The sequence below is a fragment of the Dermacentor silvarum genome, chromosome 6, assembly GCF_013339745.2.
Source record: "Dermacentor silvarum isolate Dsil-2018 chromosome 6, BIME_Dsil_1.4, whole genome shotgun sequence".
In the NCBI taxonomy this organism is placed as follows: Eukaryota; Metazoa; Arthropoda; class Arachnida; order Ixodida; family Ixodidae; genus Dermacentor; species Dermacentor silvarum.
This window is the reverse complement of record NC_051159.1, coordinates 140,545,880-140,561,053: the sequence shown is the minus strand read 5'-3', so window position 1 is coordinate 140,561,053 and position 15,174 is coordinate 140,545,880. Positions and strand designations below refer to the sequence as shown.

Sequence of the window (15,174 nt, the reverse complement as noted above, 5' to 3'; positions counted from 1 at the left end):
GTAAGCATCACATCGTGTCCTCTATATGCTGCAAACTAACTCTTGGCTCTGTTGACACTGTAGCGTAATACAAGCTCGATGTGTCGACGATCTATGATTAGATGGTCAGGTAAATCACAACTTGGCGTGACACATCCCTTTATATCTTACAATCCTGCTATATTCTGTTTTCTTTCTTTCCATTTGTTTTGTATGAGCCTGGAAGCAATCAATTTAGCGCTCCATTTCATCGGGGGGGGGGGGGGGGGGGGGTTTTTTTTTCTGCGACGTAATACGTTCTGTTAACATATCTGTTGTCATTTCGGTGCTTGGGTATCTGGAGCGCACGCCTTCGAAACACGTCGAACAGAACGCGCGTAAAACGCTAACACGCTTCTCTGTGCAGTCTATGGCCACCATAAATACTTACTTTCCGAGCTGCTGCGCGCTGCGCGAGCAGCTGAGTGCCTTGATGATGTCCGCTCGTTCCGACGGATCTTCGGACTCCTGCAGTCGGTCCCAGAGGAACTTCCAGTTCTTCTCTCCTCCGATCTTCACCGCCTCGCAGAACACGGTATACCGCAGATGCGACGGCAGACTGCGCACGCGGCAGAGCCGGTAGACGGGGTTCGTAAGCGTTACAGTGCAATTTGCTAAGTTATGTAACCAACATTTGTTAATCGCTCGCGCAGAAAATATACTTCGACCGTACTTCTGCTGTCTTATATACTGTCACTCGCTGCGATTAACCAAATACCTTGTTTTGTTTTGTACGCAAAGTGTAAGACAAAAACGAAATATGTCCTATATGTCAAGCCACGACGCGTTCACTGAATGTGAGTCACTACCGCTATTCGTCAGTGACGTTTGCTCCTATAACCGATAGCTCGCTCGCTCCATCACTCCTTCAGTCGCTGGCTCTCTCACGAACTCACTAACACAATGGGGATTCATTCATTCATTCCTCAGATAGACATAAAATAGTGAAGTAGTAGCCAGAAAGCGATCATCACACACACACACACACACACACACACACACACACACACACACACACACACACACACACACACGCACACGCACACACACACAAACAAACAAACAAACAAATTTTTTTTTAGGCACTGGACCTGGCACATAGCACATGGACATAGCGCATAGCGCACTGGACTATAAGCGCACAGATTAGTCTGATACCATACTGTTGGGACAAAAGTGAGCCAGCTGAAAGTGTGCCACCACTGCATTTTGCTTACTCATCGGCCGCGGCGGTGTTCTCTTTCACCTCGTGGAACATCTCCATGGCCTTGTCGATGCACGGTTGGTAGCCGTAGTAGCAAGTCAGGAAGGCAAGCTCGGACTCGAGCTCACTGCATTCGCGCGGTACACATTCCAGACAAGCGTCAGGGCAGAACTCGGCATTAGGGGATCATATAAGGAACGAATGTTTAATTACGTTTTTTCTTAGGAATAATGCGTCTAATGCAGTTAACGGGAAATTCGCAAACAAGAAACAATTTATAACTCCTTTGCTGTGGCGCTCTTGCAAATTGTGTCTAACTGACCGACCAATAGTCCGACATACAGGTATACTGATTCATTGACTGATATGCCAGACAATCAATTAGCCCGCCGTCGGCCGATTGATGGTCGGTCGGTGAGCTGATTGGCTGACTCCCTGAAGCACAAGGGAACAAAAATGTGTATTTAGCAACTGAAAAATGCGCCCTTCAATCAGGCTGCGCAATCGACATCAGATCTCCCACCATTGGCTTCTGACAGTCAGCCGAATGCCTGTCGGGAATCGTGAAGCGACGTTCACCGGAGACATGCCGGGAAAAAAAATCTAGGTGAGAGTGTTTTAGCATAAAGATCGGCACCGTACTGCGAACGGCACTGGCGTTCCATCACTGCGAGTTAAAACGAGAGGACATGTAGGGCAAAAGTGGCCTTCTTACGCAGACAAAAGCGACGTCTCGTTGCCATCCCACGAGATGTTTGCGAAGTTGGCGCTCAAGAGGGACGACATGTATCCCTGCGTACGATGCACAAGAACGTTATAGCTGTCTCTAATACGCACAAGATGAGTGGCAGTTAACAGAAGTGAAAGCGCGATAGTACATGGGCAAGGTTGAAAAGCACGGGTTACAGGCTCGCTTCAACGTATTCAGTCTCTTAGAGTAGCGTAGTCAGAAGAACTTGTTCTGAATAAACCACAAAACTAGCGATTCGGCGCAATTATGTATTCAGTACATCTTAACTTTGTTTTACGCCCGTTTCATGGCATGAATCACACATGCACATTTAGTTAAGCTCATAATGCGATACGTTTAAAAGCTGAACCTTGTGACAAAAACTTAAGCTTTTAACTCGCTTACATCAACTCATTTTACTCAAGGACATCAAATAGGAATGTTTGGTGTCCGTTATTTATCACGCGCGCATATTCCAACGGTATAACGAATGAGCAAACGGTCGGCAGACGCGCACCTTCCACTTCGAGTACGACTCGGTCGTCTGCAGCCGGACACCGACATCCTTCATTTTTTCGAAGGCCGCTTTCCATGGGATGTAGTCTTGCTCCTTCAGTAAGTATTTCGTGGCCTCCAGGGCTACGGTGTAATTCACCAGGCCGGCCCTGGAACAAACGGCAGCCAAATGATTGCAAGTGAAATGTTTCAACACAAGCAACCTAAGCCGTGTGTCTTTGAAGTCTGTAGGTCCTTGAGCTCGCCGATAGCCACTGTAACTGAGCACTCTGTCCTGTCTCTCTGGTCTCGCGGTGTGCATGCTGCAATAAACAGCGTTCTCTCTAAACGAAAGACGCGTGCACTATATAACGCCCGTTGCGCGCGGCTTCATAGTTTTCTCCAGCGCTGTTGGACGCTACAGCCCCACTGCGCGCATTATTCACGTCGTCACTAAGGCTGATGGTAAAGCTACTGTTTCAGAATGCTCAGACAGCTTTATTATCGTGCTGCTGTTGCTAAAAGCCGCAGCGCTGCTGGCATGCCCTTTCTTTTAATTTTATTTCAGAACAATTCAGGTTATCAGGAGACTCTCCTGCAAACATTGGCGTGACCTCTATTCACGCGCTTTCAAATGCTGGGTTGCATTGAGAAACCTAATGGCATGTTATTTTAACAACTTTGAAGAAATTATGAGGCCAACATAAGAAACTTATTGTTTTAGTGACAACCCGGTTCGCATAAATCAGTGTCAACGTATACAAGATGTTGCTTTTGCTGAACCTTGCATAATTCCTGCAAGAATTAAATGCAGCGAAAAGATGGAAGCTCGGCAAACAGTGCTCTTGTGGGTGTTATGTGCAGCGATTCTAGCAGCTCCGACGTCACTTTGTTCAAAGGATTCTCGGGTCGAGCTATGCTCCGAGCTCTGCTAAAAAAGGCACGCGGCTATACTGAAAACAGAGGCGGCAACTTACTTTGCCAAGTCAAACAGGTCGTTCTGAATCTGAGCGCGGTTCAGTGGGTGGATGTACTGAAACGGAAGAAGAAACTGAAATAAGCAACGGCTGGTTTCTCTAAACATATCTAAAGAAATTAACACGCAGCGCTTTATGTGAATATTTTGCTCTGCGCTGCATCTGGAACTTGCGCTTTTTCTGTCACGCTCTATTCACCATTCAATTAGAAACAATTTCTACTGATTGCTTCCGGCATCTGCCGGACAGCTCTAGTAAGATGTACGTATCGAGTTCTCAGATTAGCCGTGTACGTGGACGACCGTACACTTTCTAGAATTACACTGGAGCAAGAGGACTGCTTGCCAGCGAGCATGATGAATGGTTACCGTGTGGTTCCAGAGCAGCTGACGGACGATCAGGTCCCAGTTGTGGATATCGTAGTTCACTTTGTAATAGCCCGAAAACTTGCTGTTTATCAGGATCCAATGATGAGGGTTAGGCAAGTTTTCAAGTTGGCCTGGAAAAATGTAGGTATGTGAACAACATTGATTACACGACCATAACTGCAGTCATCGGCTCTGTCGTATGTTACTCACAAATACATAAAACAGTGGTGCCTCAGTGAGAAGGGCCATCACTGAACGTTTACTTCGCCATTCAAGATAAAACATTTTAGGGGTACTTAAAATCTATAGACTGACTGCGTAAAATCTGTGCAAACTGTATAGAACGGTGTGTATACCACATATTCGCAGTACGACCATACGTTCATAGTTACCCTGTGGGCATTCCATGAATCTATGGCCTTGCAGCTGTAATTAAGCTGCACCTACAGCTATGCCTATAGATTATGTAGGGGTAAAAGAACATCTGTATAGAAATAAAAGCGGAATTAAGCCAATGATTGCTAAGGCATGTCCCTCCTTGTAGGGAATCTACTTCCCAAACACCTGCGCATGTGTTTTGAAAGCTTTATGAGCATGCACATAAGAGGCGAGATTTGATATCTATGGACGTCTCTTGAAAGATATCCGAAATTACAAATTTGGCGTACATCCCGTATCTTACCTGAAGTATAAAAAAAGTGATGCTGGGACAGGATATAGTTATCTAATGGACAACGCGTTGTCACTGGATTACTGTTGATCATAAATCTGACACTACCTACAATGAAGGAACGGTGGAACGACACAATGACATTCTGCATGAAAAACACAAGCAGTGCTTGACAAAGGTAGCGTGAAACGCCCTTGTACAACATATCGAGGAACAGTTTGGGGGCGGACATCGCCAAAGTGGTGCGAGTCACCGCATGCCTACTCAGTGGGCATGCCTAGGGCACTGGTTGGCTTCAACTTCGCTTTTACAGCGTGTGTCATCTAATAGCTATCAATAATTATTTAATGCAGATTTTGTAATGACGTAATTGCGCAACGCGCTTGTTAGTGCAAGTAATGTCTGCTACTTAAAGATATCCAGCTGAAACAGCTGAAACAGCTGAAACGGCGGCGTATACTTCGTTTACAACGAAGTATACGGTGTAATCAAAGGACAACTTCTTAATAATTTTGACCTCCTGGGGTTCTTTAACGTGCACTACAACGCAAGCACACGGGCGTTTTTGCATTTCGCCTCCATTGAAATGCGGCCGCCGCGGCCGGGATACGATCCCGCGATCTCGTCAAAGGACAACCACTGAAACTTCAGCTAAGGAGATTAGCATAAAGGCACCATGTTTTTTTCTGTTTCTGTTTGCCAAGATTTTAAATTTCCTTAAACGGTCGCACAGTTGCACACTTATTTTATACCCACCTTCCTTGTCAAACAACCAAATGGTTGGCATGGTATTGTCAAACAGACGCTGTTCAGAAGACACAAACGTGATTGGGATCGGCCATGTGAACCTGCAATAAACGCAAGGAAACGCTGTCTCTCAGCTGATCGTCGAACGCTATATTGATATAGGCTATGAGAGTAGCGAACTTGACGTTTTTGCGCAGTAGTTGCTTGGCGGAACGGACATACTTTACCGCGAATAACGTAAGTTTCGAAAGAACAATTGAGAAAGATTCGTTAATTATCTCTTATTATAACCTTGGGGGCAGTTGTTTATATAGAAAACTTGGAGGCAGTAACATTTTATTGCACGTCAATTTAAAAGTTCGACAGGTGTTACACTCTTGTAACACAAGAAGACGAAAGCCTGCTTTACATTTGGTATTACATGAACGTATACAAACGGGGTAAGACATATTGGTAATGCATTAAGTTATACAATCGGGGCTAGACTTCTTGCAAGACATAACGAGCCGCAATGGGAAGTACACGTGTGTTACTATATAAGGCGACCTCCTGAACGCCACATATCAACACTTAACGTAGTACCTAAAGTGCAGCATGTTAGTGCACGCACTAGGCACACCTTTAGTATGCCAGAACCGTACAGCACCCAGACCGAAATGTACCAAATTTTCTTTTCAATGCCACTAATTACTTTCTTTACAGGAACCACCCTGAGAAATATGCCGTCAATCCGAGCATTTTGGGGGATCGGCCACTTTTCGTCGCGGCACAGTTTCGCCAAGGTCACCGCTAAGGTCACCGCCAAGGGCACGCCAAGGACACTGTCAACATAGACACCTGAGGCTTTCGCCTTAAAAAAATCGAAAATCGCACTCAATTTGAGTAATTCGAATATCAATGCTCAATGCAATATATATCAAAACCGAACGCGCCATGAGCGTAAGAAAAGGCAGCCCCGGGATTACGTCAGACAGAAACGCCCAATGATGAAAAGTGTGATGAAGTTTAAAACAACGTCGCGGCCAGTCACAGCAGACACTGATGCAGTACGTTTTGCCTCGCAAGCATCTGCCGCGACGTGCGGTATCAGTAATTGCCACGACGTGCCATCATTCAAACTCCGTCACGCACTTCGTCACGCACTTCGTCCCGGGGCGTTTTCGTCTGACGGAGTTGCCTGTCCTGCGCTTACGGCGCGCTAGGTATTGCTATTGCCTGAATTGAGGCGTTGAAATTGATTTACGAATATCCCTAACTTTGTGCGACATTTAAGATTTTTAAAATAGGGAAGTATTAAGATGCGACTACCCCCAAATTTTCATATCAGCAAATGTCCCCAAGGTTCTTATAAAACGTTTATTGTCGAAATTTTGCTAACTAGTCTTCTCAAACTCACGCAATTAGCAGCAAAGTATGTCCGCCTCACCTTATACAACAGCTCTGCAGGAACGCCCGAGCGCCTCACCTCGACTCCCGCTCCTCAGGTTCGAGCGCGAACTTGCTCTGCACGAGCGTGGCTGCGTTTTCGTCGTAGACGCGATTCACCATGAGCATGGGGAATCCCGGCTGAGTGACCCACGGTTCCAGGACATTCTTCACATTCAAAGGCCGTTTCTTCGGCTGCGCCTGCCGATATAGAGGAGCCGCACAGAGAGCAGTCAGAGACGCTAAGCCTCGACACATAAGTGTAAGCATATGCAATATGTCAGCTGCGTGCAGTAGTCTGATGTATCACTCGCAAGCGTGTGTTACCCCTAATGCAAGCGCTTTTGTGATTGTGTGTGAGAGAGAGACAGCGTGCGCAGGCAAACACAGTCGCGTTTGTGTTAAAGTTCCTTCTCCCGTTGACATTTGTCTACGAATGCTGTGCTCGCGTACGTTCAACAAGAGCGCAGGCAGTGTACAAGGCGGCATCAAAGTAACAAGGCGTGCAGGAGTAACAACCACGGTATATTTTATGTATGTATACCTCTCGTAACGCTTCCTACACGAACGCAAGATATCCCCATGATTAGTAGTACACACTGAAAGTGTTGCAAAATGTACTTCTTTTGATCAAGTAGGGCCAGTCTCAGTTGACGATTTTTTAAATATGTATATCTATACTGGGTTGTACCAATCAGTTTACTAATTGTAAGCTAAGTGCAAACTAACTAAATTGTACAAGCGAGTAGCAAATGAGCTTAGTAGCCAATAAGGTCATAGTTTCATACTTCAGAGAAGAATCTGCCGCGCTTCGTGAGCCCTTAAGCAAAATCTTCGCAAAGCCAGAACACAATCATTTTTATTTTCTGTTCATCATTTTGCAAGATAAATGAAGTTATCGCAGTTTGCGGATATACTGAACACTTAAACAATGCGCTATGATCACGAGTACTTTGTGCCTTAAGCTATGCCACAGCTGGCAGTATATCTCGAGAAAAAAAAAAACGGCGACCTGGGTCGCTAATCCCACATTCGACAACGAAATTTCTTTTTAAAAGATGTTACCTCTGTAAATGCCTCCCAGACGAATGCCGACGTCACGTTGCTGAACATCCTTTTGTCGAGGATTTTCTGGAATGGGAAAGTATGTGTGATTGTAAACCACTGAAGAACAATGATGAAAAATTGACGAGCTTGTTAACTTAAAGCTTTCACGAGTTAATTCTAATTTTTTCACTGAATGTGCGTGAGTACAAAATAATGGTCATAGACTTAAGTGACAAGGCGGTTCCCACTGCAATCCAACCGCAGTACAAAAATCCACGACAGCATCGACCCACGGGAACATTTTATTTATTTATTTATTTATTTATTTATTTATTTATTTATTTATTTATTTATTTATTTATTTATTTATTTATTTATTTATTTATTTATTTATTTATTTATTTTTCAAGCTCATGACTTGATCGTTGAAAGACGTAGGCTTCTGCGAAGTATTCATTCTGACCAGCTGTAGTTCTTAAACACTGTGTTGCCATTTAAACATGAACAGAGGATTCGCATTCAACAATTATTGAAATGCCTCAGTCGAAGCGACCGGGAAACGCGCAAGTAGCATGGGCACCAGCTGAAAAACCAGCTATATACAGCTTCTTTACCCGCAAAGACAGCTGGGTACTACTTCCTTGCACACGCAGCGCGCTCAGTATGCCAGTACTTACTGACTGAGAAGAAAGGAAACCGCGGGGCCCGATTTTTATTAATCATATCATAAGATATCATATCATAATCATATCATAAGTTGGCTTCTTATAATACTTACTGACTGCTACATAAGACCGCGCAGCAACAGGTAGTCTGCAAAGCTTGCTTTCCTGCTAAAATTCTCTACAATGGTTCACAGTTTATTAGGACGGCAAGAAGTAACTTACGTGCACCCCCCTCTTGAAGTGCTCTTCTCCAACAGCCATATCGAGCATACGCAGGAGCGCAACAGCCTGAAGGAAAAAAACAACAACAATGATTGACAGAAACTACTGCGAAAACAAGCGCTTTATCATGACGAAGTCACAGTTGTTTAAGCCGACTCTGGTAAATGTTCTTCGTCGAACCACCTAATAGGAACATTAAATATATCAGAAGAATATATTTTCCCAATAAAATCATGTGGCCAGAGTGCCCGACACCAATTCTGTGACGCTAATAAGTCGAAAACACGAAGGCGTGCCATAAAAGGTTCTAAAATGTAATCGTTCACTTCAAGCGTGCATCATATCATTCCGAGCCGAGCGCAAACTCCCCTCACCGTCATCATCGCAGCGTCTTTGCGCACGACACGCTATAAAATTACAAAAAAAAAAACAACGTCAGCATCCTTGCCTATGGTGTTTCAGAAAGCCTACATTTAGCAAAGGCACCCAAACATCCGTTGAAGTTAAATTACGTTCTGGAATTTCGCATTCCAAACCACGATCTGATTATGAGGCACGCCATAGTGGGAGACTCCGGATTGTATCGGACCACCTGGGGTTCTTTAACGTGCGCCCAATGCACGGTAGATGAGCGGGCGCTGTTGCATTCTGCCCCCATCGGCCGCCGCGGCCAGGGTCGAACCCGTGACCTTTGTTGAGCCGCGCAACGCTATAGCTACTGAGCCTAAGAGACCGTTGAGAAAGCCACTGAAATGCACGCTGGATTGGTGAAAGCCATGGGCGCAGAACCTTGGGTACTCAATAGAGTCGTTGTCACCCTTTTCCCGTCCATTGCGTTCGGACCTAGCGTATTCCGTACGGCACTTATGCGAAAAGATGCCCTAATGTAGGAAACTTAGAGTAACTCTTAAAAGATATGCCAACGACGTCATTTCGATGATGTCTGAACAAGAGAAGTCTAAACGCGAGAAAGTAACGTAGATAATAAATACATATTAAAAGAATCTATACAAGGAAGCAGGGGTGACTACTCTTTGCACTCAACGTTAAATAACTGACGTTTAGCTGAACGCCGAGGCATTACATTCAGCGTGCTGATGGAATATTGCAGTGAATAAATTTTATAGGGTAACCGGGAATTCGCCTACCATGGATCCACTTACCAAGGACGTGTGACGTTGATTATCATCATCCAGAAATAGAAGCACTGGTGCATGGATACGTTTTCTGATGCTGTGTTCAAACCATAATGTTACACAGTCCTCACTGAAGGAATAAATATTACTTTACAAGCGGCATCACGACAGCTTTACAAGTTCAACAGAACACGGCCGTACAATGCAGTAACAGTTCCGTAATTCTTGGTTGAACGAATACTTAGAAGATGTCACTAGCGCTCCTTTCCCCTAGTGCATATAAGTAACACGACGTATTACGGCAACGGCAATGCGTGCTTGCTTGGCTAAAGATCTTTGACAGACATCCCGTAAGCAACGTCGTGGGTCGCATCGCTCTGAGTTGTAATTTTTGTCTTAATACTTTTGGCGTCCCTGCGCAAGCATCGCTGGTGTTCAGACTCTGGCTGCAGTGCGGAGAAAATAGTAAGCGCAAGTATCACTTCATTATAGCACGTTGACAAATATTTAGCTAAGGAAATCACGCGAGAAAGTTTTGAAACGTAAAGAGGATTGTGCAGCGACAGCACTAGCAAAAATGTTGACAAGAAAGCTCACCTTCTGAGTGCTGAAGACGTTGAATGACTGGTAGATCCTGTACTGGGTGTCGACGTTTGTAACCACCGCCGGAGCGTACTTCATAATGTCATGCTTCATTACTGGAACGATCTCGTTGACGAGCATGAGATCGTACTAATGGGCATTAAAGGAAAGAAGAGAAAGATTGTAAGTTAGTGTAACAATTAGATATAAGTAAACATCTCACTATGTATAGGAAAACATGAGTTCCCCAAGCAGACATAACAGCCACAGGCGCGTCTCTCCACCTTTCCACTTGGGACCACTCATAGTTACATTCTACGAACAGAATATCATCTCCTCATGAAGACAAGTCCTCTTGTAGAAATGATTGCTCCAGAGAGAGGTTTCCCTTCTACAACCTAATTGATCACTTCAGTCCTGACGTGTGTGATGCACCAAACTTAGGCATGACTGCACATCGCCCCAGTGAGTTACACGTAATCACAAATGGGACAACATAACTCTCTCTATTTCTGACGAACGTTCATTAATATATCCATATTCCGATGCATAGCTTGCAAGATTATATGACTGTTGGTAATGTATTTTTGGCAAGTATCTTTCTAAACTGACAAATACGGCCATGAATTGAAATGTAGTTAGACATGGCGCATGATATCATATAATCATCTCGCGGTAATCTTCGCGAAATGCGCTTACTTTCTTCCTTTTTTTCAGTCTCTCAGAATGTTTGGCTAAAGTTTCTGTACTATGTATGTGCGCAAATGCAGGTGTTCCGCATATGCGTTAGAAGAATGTGATAGAAGATACACATTCACCGCATATGCATCAGTGTGCATATTGACCCGGTGGATACATACTAAGGTATGTAAGCAACGACCCCCTGAATGCTTCCGCGATATTTCATTAACGTTGCCGATGCTATGTTGCATGCTTGCAAGTCCTTTTGCACACTTTTGTGGCATTTGTTCTATCTGTAAATAATATCGTCACTAGAAGTGGAACTGTGACGTATATTGCAAAGATATAGTATACTGCGACTGTTTTCACACTATTTTAAAACCACAGTTATTGATCGCGCGTAGCAGGGCAATTTTCTGGTGATGAAACCGTGACCGCATGGAGCTACCACAGCGCGTTGCCAAGAGAGTATGCTTATAGTATAGTTGACAGCTGACCTATCTCGTACGAATTCATCGCTACTAACTACACCAAAGACTGGTGCAAAACAACCTGTTCCTTATCCTACTTTGCGTCCCGTCTGGTTTGCAGTTCGTAGCAGTGAATCAGCGATGTGTGTTACGTACGCTTGCTCCCTTAATGGGGCATTGTACCTTATGCTACGTGAGGCTTCATGAAGCAGTGACTGCAATGAAAGCTCACAGTTTTCAGCCATATGTAGCACCTGTGTTTCCTCTCGCAACCTCCATAATAGAAACGAGAGATAATACGCGAGTTTGTGCGGTGCCCTGACGCCCACCCATGCCTACTTGTCATAAGTGGGAAGGTAACGTTAACAGTGCTATAATTGATAACGTCAACAAACTCAGAAGTTTATCCGTTTACGGGGAATCATAACTTACACGCAGGGTCCAATGTTTACGGGATGTGGGTTCAACAACAAAGTCAAATATCAGCCCAGTTCTCGCTTCCAGCGTTTAAAACAATACAACACAACGTTCGTCCCGTATACTTTAGTACACGTAGCACGTTTGAAATCGAAGCTGCGCGCCAGGCACCGTCAAATTCTTTTATTTTTTTAGAGAGAGCTCGCGCAAACCGAGAAATTTCGGCCTTACCTGCGCCACAAATATTGCATTTGAATGTTTGTGAACAGCCTTGAATTTCACGGACAATGACAAGACCATGTGATTTTGACATAATAGATACAGGTCAAGCACAGCCTAAGACTTAACAAGGCTTCGTGCTTAAGGAAGTGCCGTAATCGTCCTGAAAGGCTGCGCATAAGACTTCCGACAGCGTGGTTTGCGCAGATGTCTCAGAACCGTAAGATCGACGTGTCAAACCGGCGCATTTTATGCACTGAAATTTGATCACAATAGGGTTAAAATAATGTGCTGGTGACGGTGCCCACACTGTAGCGAATACGAAACCATAAGCGATCGGGTGTTTTAATTATAGAAGCGTGTTTTGAGTTACGTTCTCCATAATCTCGCAGTTCATGTAATGTGTTTTTACATGAAAACTCTGTACTCAATTCCATGTCTTATACCCTCCTTTAGGAAGGGTCATATTGCGCTCCTGAAATTTAGATTAATTTGCACTCAAGGCAAGAGCATAAGCCCTTGATCTGCAACGTGAAAACAACATCACTTCAATCTTGAAATGATGTCTATAATCAATGGGGAGAAAATGATAGGAAAACGTAAACTAAATTATTAGAAACAAAACGATCAACTACAAATTGCAATGGCAACGGCCGTTACCGATTTAGATGACTGGTCGAAGTACTCGAGACAGCGGTACTGGAAGTACGATGCAAATCCATCCATCAGCCACACGTCGTCCCACCACTCCGGAGAAACTAAGTTTCCAAACCACTGAAAAAAAAACAATAAATGAATAAAATAAATAAAAAATGCAGTCTCCATTAAAATGACTAGTCCACATTTTTTAAACAAATCTATAGCAGTAAATAAAATCTTCTGAGTCGACTTTGCTACTAAGCTAATAATCTCTAGGAAACGCTATCGTGTCCGTGTGTCTGTGTCCATCACTGCACGCATTTCGCAGTTTCTTTCAACAGTTGCTGCGTGAAACGTCAACAAAGTGTGTCTGACACCACTTTTCAAAAGTGGCGCTGCAAACTTTAAGCAAGAAAGGTAGCACGACGGTTGTCGTGTCGAATGTAGTGACATTATGTCGGCACCATCGGTTGCGCAGATGCATGCATCGTTCGCATCGTTACCCCTGGGGCGATGATGTTCCTGCGTTAATATTAACTTGGCAGCAAGAGCTTGGCGCCGCTGTAATGGTCGACATTTTACATAGAAAAAAAAAACTCTTAAAGTAGAATGCAGATTGCATCAACATATCAGCACATACAAACTTACTTATGCTCACTTCCTTGCTCGCAAAACAATTCGTGGCGTTAGGATATTATTTAGACTCACTTGCTGCATTCGCACCAAAAGCGGTGCGCACACTTGCGCAACATCTCACTGGTGCGAGCTAGCTTGAAGCCCCAAATGTCTCACCTCGTGAGAGAAGGCATGACAGAGAGAAAGCATGACGCTTTGCCTCTTGGCTATCGAAGACTCCTCGGCATCGTAGAATGCGACCGACTCGGGCAGGTACAGGAGTCCCATGTTTTGAATGTCGCTGATGTAGTGCTCCATGGCGATCACGTCTGCAAGGAAAGAAAGGAAAGGGAGCGCTCGGAAACGCGAAGTGCTAAGAAAAAAAGAGAGGAAGGGAGCGATCAAGCTCAAAGGTTAACCCGAGGTTAGCTGTAGTTCGGTTCCAAGGTGTATATGGGCTTCTGGACCTCGTCAAGCTACAAAAGGTGGCTTTTAGTCCAGACACGTCCCTCTCAAAGGAAAATAAAGTTTATTGTATTGAATTCAAAATTATATTACCAACAAAAGAGATGAAACATGGTAAGTGATTTAAAAAAAAACTCGTCATCCTAAAAAAAGAAATAAAAAACATGCTGAGCGCATGAAGTCTGCAGTGCAAATATCGCTTGAGCTCAAGAACCTAGAACTGACAGTGGGTAGTTAAAAAGACTTACCAGTCTTTGGCACTTGATAGGGCGCCGCGAAGTATTCTTCGTAAAACTTCAGAATCTGCGGACCCATCGTAAGTAGGAAATCGACGTCTTTTGCTGCACCAGGCCGTGCCCAAAGCTTCATCTGAGGAACAACAATATTGCAATAAAAGAGTTCATTGACTTTGGACCGGTAGCGTTTAGCACAGAAATTGTTAAGTGGTTGCTAACACTAGTAAATGGCGAGGGTGAGTCAGTTCTCTCTGAGGATGCCGTTAACCATAAACTATTTCAAGCATGAAGGCGAACCACCCCCGGCGTTGCAGGGTGGTCTTACACCCGGATACTGCGTACACTAAGCTATTTATGAGAACTGGCGTCTCCGGTGTGAATAGACCTCGAGGAATATAGAAAAATATGCTATGGGATCTTAGTTCACTGTGCGCAGCCTCTGATGCTTTTCGACAACATCCACTGAAGCTTAAAAGAAGTCACAGAAAGGCATTTCAAGTGCATTTTCTGCCTCTTCCTCCACTGAAGCTTCAACTTTCAGGCGTCAATATGCTCGCATGTTATGACAAAGCCTACTTCGAGAAAGTCAGTCTTGCGGCCCGCTTTTTGCAGGGAGGACACCCTGCGGCCGTTCAACTCGCCGTGTGCGTTATGTGCGCGCCTGTCATTCCGGGCGCCCGATATGCCCGATCTAACCGAGATACTCTTATGACTCGGCCCACTCAATTAAAGCAGTAACTAACGGTCACACGAGTCTTTTCAAAAATATCCAGGACACTACAACGTGGACAGGGTACACCTGTCTGTGTTGACAAGCTCAACCCTATCTGGGGCTCAGTAGACCCCCAACGGCATGTATGCGAACAAGACCTCAACACAGAACACACACTCTAGCATTGAAGTCCATTCCCCCCCCCCCCCTTTCTTCCGCCACTCCTCCTCTCAAAAACCCAAATCTGCTTGACTCTCAGCGCTGGGTGACTGACTCAAGCCTCCAAGACACATGATCAACGATTCCTTGATGCGTTTATCGAATTGACACTGGCGAACGTAGTAAGCGAGTCCCTGGAATGAGGGTCTCTGGAAATCTCACAGAATTGCAATAAAGCTTTTTTTATCTTTCTGTCTCTTTGAACTTCACGCTTG

At 44.5% G+C, this 15,174-nt stretch overlaps 1 protein-coding gene across 1 annotated transcript in view; it reads right to left on the bottom strand.

Moving 5' to 3' along the window:
• Window positions 1-15,174, bottom strand: part of LOC119456098 (aminopeptidase N) — a 30,818-nt gene that overhangs the window by 2,083 nt on the left and 13,561 nt on the right. Inside the window, exons 4-17 of the mRNA XM_037717697.2 lie at window positions 14,041-14,161; window positions 13,505-13,656; window positions 12,734-12,847; window positions 10,302-10,436; window positions 8,569-8,634; window positions 7,700-7,765; window positions 6,675-6,835; window positions 5,219-5,310; window positions 3,793-3,923; window positions 3,425-3,480; window positions 2,470-2,617; window positions 1,938-2,014; window positions 1,236-1,349; window positions 410-577 (exon numbers count right to left, since the gene is read on the bottom strand). Of these exons, the coding sequence (XP_037573625.1) occupies window positions 410-577; window positions 1,236-1,349; window positions 1,938-2,014; window positions 2,470-2,617; window positions 3,425-3,480; window positions 3,793-3,923; window positions 5,219-5,310; window positions 6,675-6,835; window positions 7,700-7,765; window positions 8,569-8,634; window positions 10,302-10,436; window positions 12,734-12,847; window positions 13,505-13,656; window positions 14,041-14,161 (1,601 nt within the window). The remainder of the gene's footprint in view (window positions 1-409; window positions 578-1,235; window positions 1,350-1,937; window positions 2,015-2,469; window positions 2,618-3,424; window positions 3,481-3,792; window positions 3,924-5,218; window positions 5,311-6,674; window positions 6,836-7,699; window positions 7,766-8,568; window positions 8,635-10,301; window positions 10,437-12,733; window positions 12,848-13,504; window positions 13,657-14,040; window positions 14,162-15,174) is intronic.